General features: G+C 53.9%; 1 gene segment (V, D, J or C); it reads left to right on the forward strand.

Moving 5' to 3' along the window:
• Positions 1–1933: 1933 nt before the first annotated feature.
• On the forward strand, positions 1934–6086 carry LOC117797283 (the record flags this gene model as incomplete). The annotated part of the segment is given in 4 exon segments: positions 1934–2201; positions 3914–3958; positions 4756–4863; positions 5546–6086. Coding segments are annotated over 3 exon segments (420 nt in total), but the record flags the coding sequence as incomplete, so codon positions are not given.
• Positions 6087–7693: the final 1607 nt, after the last annotated feature.

A 7693-nucleotide genomic window follows, 5' to 3' on the forward strand; every position in this document is an offset into this window, starting at 1 on the left:
TCAAAAATCTCACGTTCTGTGGCATAGCCCTCTCCAGACCGATGCTGTCCAAGAGAATGTTCCGGGACAATGGAAGTGTGCTATCAACCTGCACTGTCCAATATGGCAGGCACTACGCTCTTAAAATGAAATTTTAATTTTTAATTGACTTTTAATTTGATTTCATTGGGGTTAGTTTTAATGTAAACAGCCACATGTAGGTAAAGACTATCATGTTGGACAACGTGGTCTAGACCTTCTCCAGCCTGACACTAACTGGCTCGAGGACTTGACTGAGTGTTTAACCAGGACTCAGAGTTGGACATCGGGCCCCCACCACAACCCCTTCTCCCCCCTCTAAGCCCACACTGCGCTGGTGGCACCTTACCCTCTGCCTTCTCCTCAAGGCCGCATTCTCTCAGCACCTCCATACCCTTCCACATCCCCCTTCTCAGTCCCACTGGTGACTCCCACCGAGGACTAACAAACCCATTGGGGTATGTTGATGGCACATAATGGCTTCCCACCTCTCCCCTCCCTATAAAAGATTTATGCCCTAAGGTCTTAACCCACAGTGATGTCAGACCCTCCCCTCCCCCAGAAACGGGGACATTGGAGAGGAACAGGCAGAATCCCTCAGGGCCAGAGCTTCGGATGTCCCTCACATGGGACCATGGACCCACCCCTGTTCTGCTGCTCCAGGGACAGCCCCACACCCTTGACTCGACACCCTTGGCGTGCCTTGACTCAGCAACCCAAGGCCACGCCAAAGGCTGATGTCCCTAGTTTCAGGTCCAGCTGGAAGTCTGCATTGCCGAGGACACCCTGGCTGGCCTCACAAGTGGGGTGTACCCCTGGTCTGAGAAACCTTGCATGCAGGGTGGAGAGCTGTGGGAGCAGAGAACCACAGGGGCAGGAAACTCTAGTCCCAGCCCTGCTGTAAACTCTCTGGGTGGCCCCAATGTGTTAACCCTCCCAGCAGACCTCTGTTTCCTCTTCTAAAGGCAGGACGTCTGAAAGAATAAACAATGAGAGTTACATTAAAAACGCAAAATCCTACAGAAATACTGAAGAATGATTCTCACCACTAAGGGAAAGCCTCCAGCAGCCCCTGCTTCCTGGGGCCGAAGAGTAGAAACAGACTGTATAAAACTCAGTAGCACATTATCATGGCAATATCCTGGTATCATCAAGAGCTCTCATTTATTCAGTACTTTATAGTTTGTTAAACATCATTTTATAGAGAGAAACTCCCCCTTTGATTTTCAGAATAGCCTGGTTACGAAGGTGGAGGCGGCAATATCTCCATTTTACAGATGAAATTCCCGACCCTTAGGGGGCTGAGGTGACTTGCTCAAGGCCTTGTATCTAATGAGTGGTAAAACCAGGACCAGGATGCAGGTGTTCTGATTTATCATCTAGAACTTTTATCAGTGAGAAATCTCCTGGTGATGTGACTGGTCTTCCAACTTAGTGCCAGCCGATAATAAACCTCCAATTCTTGTCAATACCCAGCCTAATTTGGGGGAGGCCACCCCTGATTCCAAGACGGATGGTTTGCTTTGCTGGGCTTCTATTCTAGGCTTGCCTTGTCCTGCCAGAGTAATGTTATTGCATACCAGTCCCGCTGTGCTTCTGAAGAAGTTGCTATAAAGTGAAAGAATGAACAGGATCATTAAGGAGCCCTGCATTTCTTGTTTCCTTGAACGGCAGGCAGGCTCAGGCAGAAAGCCTTCACTGAGAACCTGGCCTCTTGGCCAGGACTCGTGGCTTATGCCTGGCCCTGACTTCCAGTCCACTTAGAGCAACAGGTTTCTAGAATGTTCTTTCCCACCTAAAGCCTGCGAATGTGACTTGCCAGCCCCACAGAGCCGTGCTCTTGCCCATCACTGGCATCTGGACTCAGACCTGGGTCGGGGCAAGGAGGGAAATGAGCATCCCCTAACCTGGGTTCTTTGGGCCCACAGATATCACGGACCCTGATCCCGCCGTGTACCAACTGAAAAGCCCTAAATCCAGTAAGACGTCTGTCTGCCTGTTCACCGATTTTGATTCTGAAAAAAAAATGCCACAATCCCAGGAGGGCACAGTAATCATGTCGAATGGAACTGTGCTGGACATGAGGGTGATGGATTCCAAGAGCAACGGGGTCCTGGCCTGGAGCAACAGCACGGATTTTAAATGCAACAGTACCTTCAACGAGAAATTCTACTCCAGCTCAGGTGAGTGCAGGCTCGGTGCCTGTGCCAGCTGAGTCTCCCCACCCTGGGACACCTGGTTCTTCCCGGAGCTCGAGGGGATAGCACCTAAAAGCTGTTCTTTTTTTTTTAAGATTTTATTTATTTATTTGACAGAGAGAGACACAGCCAGTGAGAGAGGGAACACAAGCAGGGGGAGTGGGAGAGGAAGAAGCAGGTTCATAGCGGAGGAGCCTGATGTAGGGCTCGATCCCAGAACGCCGGGATCACGCCCTGAGCCGACGGCAGATGCTTAACCACTGTGCCACCCAGGCACCCCCTCCTAAAATCTGTTCTGATGGGTGGTCTCGGCCTCATCCATTGTCAGCAAAGCCCCTCCGCTCTTGTTACCGAGCACCAGCGAGCTCCATCCTGGCGGGTTGCAGCACGTCCTAGGCAAAGAGAGGATGGGGAAAAGGTGGCGGGAAGGCCACTGGCTTCTCAGCCGGCCCGAGGTCCTGCCTCCCTGCCTCTGCTCAGGCTCTTTGCCCCTCGCTGCTCTGCAAGGCCTCCGTCTGATGCCTTTCTCCGAGATACCTCCCCTTGGTTCTGTCTCTCTGCCAAAGATCCAACCTCACCCAGTCGTTCATTCACTCAACAAACATGGATTGTGCATCTACAAGGTGCCAGGTGCTGGAGTGCAGGAGTACATAAGTCAGGTGAGGGGTCTGCCCTGAGGAAGCCATCCATCAGCAAGCGGAAATTTAGAGAACTTCAGATTGGAACATGTGCTGTAACTTGGGGGTGGAGGAAACAGCCAACGTGGGGACAGGGAGTCCGGGAAGGGCTCTCTGGGGAAATTCTAGGTGAGATGAGCGTTAAAGGCTAAGAAGGGAGCGGCCGTGCCGAGGGTAGAGGGGGGAAGCTGTGGAGGCCTGACACGGGGGCACGGCGAGGAAGGGCAAGAGCAGCAGCACGGAGATGGACCACGTAGGGCAGGGCCACGTCACAGGCCCCCTAGGTCATGAGAGCGCAGCCACTCTCCTAAGTACAATGAGAAGCTACCGATTGGTTGTAAGTAGGAGAATGACATCCAACTTACTTCTGTGAAAAAGCACTCCAACTGCTGAGTGGAAAAGGGACTGTAGGAGCCAAGAGTAGAAGCAGAAAGAAGCTGTTGCCGCAGACAGATGACAGAGGCCTGGACAGGGGCAGGGGAGTTGAGTGGCCAGCACGATTTCAGATTCAGAGGGAGAACTCTGCAGGGGTGCGAAGGAAAAAGGAGATCAGGGAAGGCGGCTGGATTTTCTGCCCAAGCCACTGAGTCAACGACAGCGCCATTGCCTGGGTTGGTGACAACAAAGGAACAAATTTGGAGTGCAGGGATGGAGACTCTGTGGGACAAAGGAAAGCATCTATACCCCTTATGGCATTTGTCACTGTGTGGTGTCTTACTGCCTCTTTCAGCCTCCAGACCCAAGCGCAGGGTCTGTGTCTGATGGTTCCTTGTGGCCTTGTGTCGGGTGACAGGTACTTTGCACGACCAGTGTTCGTGAAGTGAATGGAGTGGTACCCAGAAGCCAGGGCCAGTGGCTCTCCCAGCAGGTGTCCACAGGCGACAAGTCCCCTCCAGATCTCTCCAGGAGAGAGCGCGGAAAGCCTGTAGACAGAGGTTCATCCGCCCAAATCCTCGGAGGTCTGATGTGGGAGCGTCAGCACATGCAACTCTAAGAAAATGTCTTTGTTTCTCCTTTTAGACTTTTCCTGTAATGCCACTTTGATAGAGAAAAGCTTTGAAACAGGTAAGAGAGGGGTCTATCCCAGCTTCGATATGTATCCACAATCACCCTGACTAGATAGGAGAGGTGGGAAGGGATATGTGGATCTGGAATGAAGTTAGGAAGAACGGGAACATTCTTGAATTCCCAGGCTCCACTCACCATCTCTAATGTTCTTTCCCCCTCCAAGGACTTTCAGGCTGTGTCTCTGGTTTCCCTAGACCCCATGACTCACTCCTAGGGCTCTGGAGAACCAAAGAGAGTTTCTCAGTGGCCCAGCTGTGATATTTCCGACTGGCTTATGCGGAGCCCCGAGCTCCCCAGCTCCTCCCGAGGGCCTGTTCCCTCTGTAGCGGTAGCTGGGCTTCTGCCTTCTTTCAAGAAAAGCAGCAGAATTCACGTAGGCAGGGGTCTTGGCTCTCAGGATCCCCACCACTCCCGGCCGCCTGCCCTGGGCCCGTCCATTTCCATCGGAGCCGTTTTCATTGAATGGTCCCTCTTGGGGTCCAGGCACCACCTTCTCACTCAGGGGCCCTGACCCAAGGGATTACAATGAGTTCTGAGCCCCAACCCATCCCCGCTCCTGAGGGATGCAGACATAGAATAAGGACCGAGTGCAGTTGGTGTTTCCCTTTGACACGGAATACTGGTGGCCCTGGAGGAATATAAAAATATGCTTACGAAGGGATGTGCACCCAAGCTGAAAGGGAGAGGTGGGCCAGGAACTAACCCCCCGCAGTCACCTTTTGGGGAAACCACGGGTGGGTCACAGGGCTGTGCGGACCTCCAGGGTACATGCCAATAACCTCTCGGCTTTGCAGATATGAACCTAAACGCCCACAACCTGCTAGTGATGGGGCTGCGCGTCCTCCTCCTGAAAGTGGCCGGGTTTAACCTGTTCGTGACGCTGCGCCTGTGGTCCCGATGAGGTGAGCAGGCATCTCGGGGGGAGTGCGGCTGTGACGGTCTCAAGGCAGGTCCCCAGGCTCAGAAAGCAAACCTCCCCCACCAAGGTCTTGCTTTTAGGTCCTAAAGTGGGGCCCACCAAACTCCTCCCCTTTTTCCAGTGAGGGGTTCCTATTGCTAATAACAGTGGCCTAGAACATTGGTAGGACTCCTCAGGTGACAAGAGGCACCTCGGTTGAGCCATGTCTCCCCTACAAATTATGAAGAACAGCTGTTATTCTCCTCCATTTGGAAAGAAAGACATTGAGGCCAAGCCCCAGCAAGGGCCCCCCACTAACAAGTGGAAAAAGAAGAAAAACTCAGGACCCAGAGTCATTTATGCCCATGCCTTCTATTGTACTCCTTTCACTGCAAAACCTAGAGGGGCCCCCAGGTCCTTTCCTCATGTCCTCTGTGCCCAGTACGACGCGAAGATATTAGTCTCCTATTATCCCCTAATCCCAGCCAGCATCGACATATCCTTCTGTCCCGGTGTCCCTGGTCACCCTACTGACAAGGGCACCCTGTTCCATCACCATCAGCAAGAACTCCAGTGTCCTTGTGCTCCTAGAACTCTACAGATAGAGACATCCCCACCCACGCCCCTGACTGTCCTGAGTCTGTCTCCTCGGTAGCCAGCCTAACCACTGTTCTTCCTCGTCCCAGGTCACCAGGACCGTGAGCAAGCCTGGCACTCCCTCGCTCCCGCCGCCCCGCCGCCCCACCGTGCCTCTTCCCCTCTTCAAGCAGAGGCACACTCTCAGCCCCCGTGGAGGAGAAGGCTCCCTCGGCCTCTCGGCCTCTCGGGCCCCACTGGCAACGGACACCAACCCACCAACCGGATGCCACCAGATATTCGTTATCAAGATCTGAAGAGCCGCCAAACACTGTCTCCACCGCCTCGGTCCCTCACTGCCGGCACTCCCAGCAAAGGCAGGGGGCTGCTGGACGCCCTGCCCCTCCCCTGAGATTGCCTCTTGCGCCTCCCCCCCATGAGGGATCCCCAGTGGGTCTTCCTGGGCTCTGGCTCCTGGAGAACGTTGTGAAGAGTTTATATTTTTTAAGTAGTGTTCATACAGGCATATGTACCACCCTTCCCCCCAAGATGTGGGCAAATGATTACGGAGGCCCCGCTATGCTGTGTATCTGAGCCCCGTTGTGTATTCTGCTACCCGTGGCTTCATTAAAGGCAATTTGGAAGAGCCGGGATGGTGCTCCTGTTTGACTGGGTTTGGTCAGGGGCACGTTCGGCTTGCTATTGATCCCTGCCTGGGCAGAAACCAAGGCGTTTGTCCTGATGTCATCCGGGGAGCCTAAGTCAACAAGCTGCTGAAGTCAGCCTCTTCCTGGAACAACCTCTAAAGAAAATTCCACTTAGAAGGCTGTGCTGGGGGCCGGGCAAACCCACCTAAAAGTTGAGGTCCCTGCTCTTCCGTGTTCCCGCCACACCACTGGGCCACCCATAGTGGGAGGCCCATGTCCGTGACCGATCAGGACTGGCAGTTGAAATCTGGCAGACGGGGACCACACAGCAAGTATCCCCAAAATGCCACCCACTGTCTTCTGCCCTCCAGGACCATTTCCTTTGCCTTTCCTTTCAGACTGGATTCCCACTGAAACCATGCATTGTCCTCACAGATTCATGGCTGGGGACCACCCACCACTCCACAGCCTGGTTGGGGTGCCCAGTCTAAGAGCAGGGGAAGGGGGTGAAGATTAGCCAGACTTTCTACTCTCCCCACCCCCGCCTGGATGTAAGAAAGGAATCCTCTCCCCTCAAGCTCAGGGACTCTGCCAAGGACAGTGGATGTCTTACGCTCTTACCTGGAGGACAGGAGGTGGGGCTTCCTGGGACCCCTGGTATTTGTCTGAGCCTGAGTGCCTTTCCTGGGGTCATGGACACTGATGGGAACACCCTTCGGAGATGCAGTCATGCCCCTCACAATTACTGCTATCAAGCCCAGGGCTTACGAGTCCCAGGGGGAGGAGAGGGTCCTATCCCCAGACACCTCTATGGTTCACGCGTGTGCCTCCGACTGCATCAGCCAGAAACATGCAAATCCTTCCAGCTACAATTCAGGCCTGTTCTTTTCACGGGGATAGAGCCACCAGCTCAACGGGGGACCTGGGCACGTCCCTCCCTTCCATGAGCTCCAGGGTCACTGCCTGTAAAATGTCATCTAAGACTAGGGGGCTGCCTCCAGCTCCACGCACCTCTGATTCTGTGGCCGCTGTGGAGGAGGGCAGCCACGGAGTCCTCAGTTCTCACTGAGCCCCCTCATCCGTAGCCTATATGCAAGTCCCTTTAAAGATCACTGGAGGGGACAACCACAGAGGACACCCTGTCAGAGCGGGACCCTCTCACACACAGGAGGACAGGCACCGCCTTCCCAAAGGTGAGGTTCTGCCACCTGCGGAGAACCGAAAACCACCCCCTCATCAATCTCACACAGCGCCAGAGAGCCCACCACCGGGAATTCCTTTTAATTAAAGCATCTCCTCCCCCTTTAAACGAAAATGCCCCTGGGAGGGTTAATAGAGCAAGCCTTTATCAACCGCTAAAAACCTAAGGCAAATTAGTTTATCTTTTTTTCCTCCTAAAATAGTCATTCACTTTGGTCTGTATACAAAAGATCCAAGCAAGGGATGTGTGGGTGGCAGGGGGCAGCCCTGCTCCTGAGAGTTGGTGGCAAAGATGCTGAGGCTGAAGGGGACATTGGGGGCTTACGGCAGGGGACAGGAGCAAGAACCCTGGGAGGCAGTGAAGGGGCCAAAGACAGACCCCTCCAAGAACCTGGGAGGAGGCCAGGGGAG

Source organism: Ailuropoda melanoleuca, chromosome 20 (assembly GCF_002007445.2).
Source record: "Ailuropoda melanoleuca isolate Jingjing chromosome 20, ASM200744v2, whole genome shotgun sequence".
NCBI lineage: Eukaryota > Metazoa > Chordata > Mammalia > Carnivora > Ursidae > Ailuropoda > Ailuropoda melanoleuca.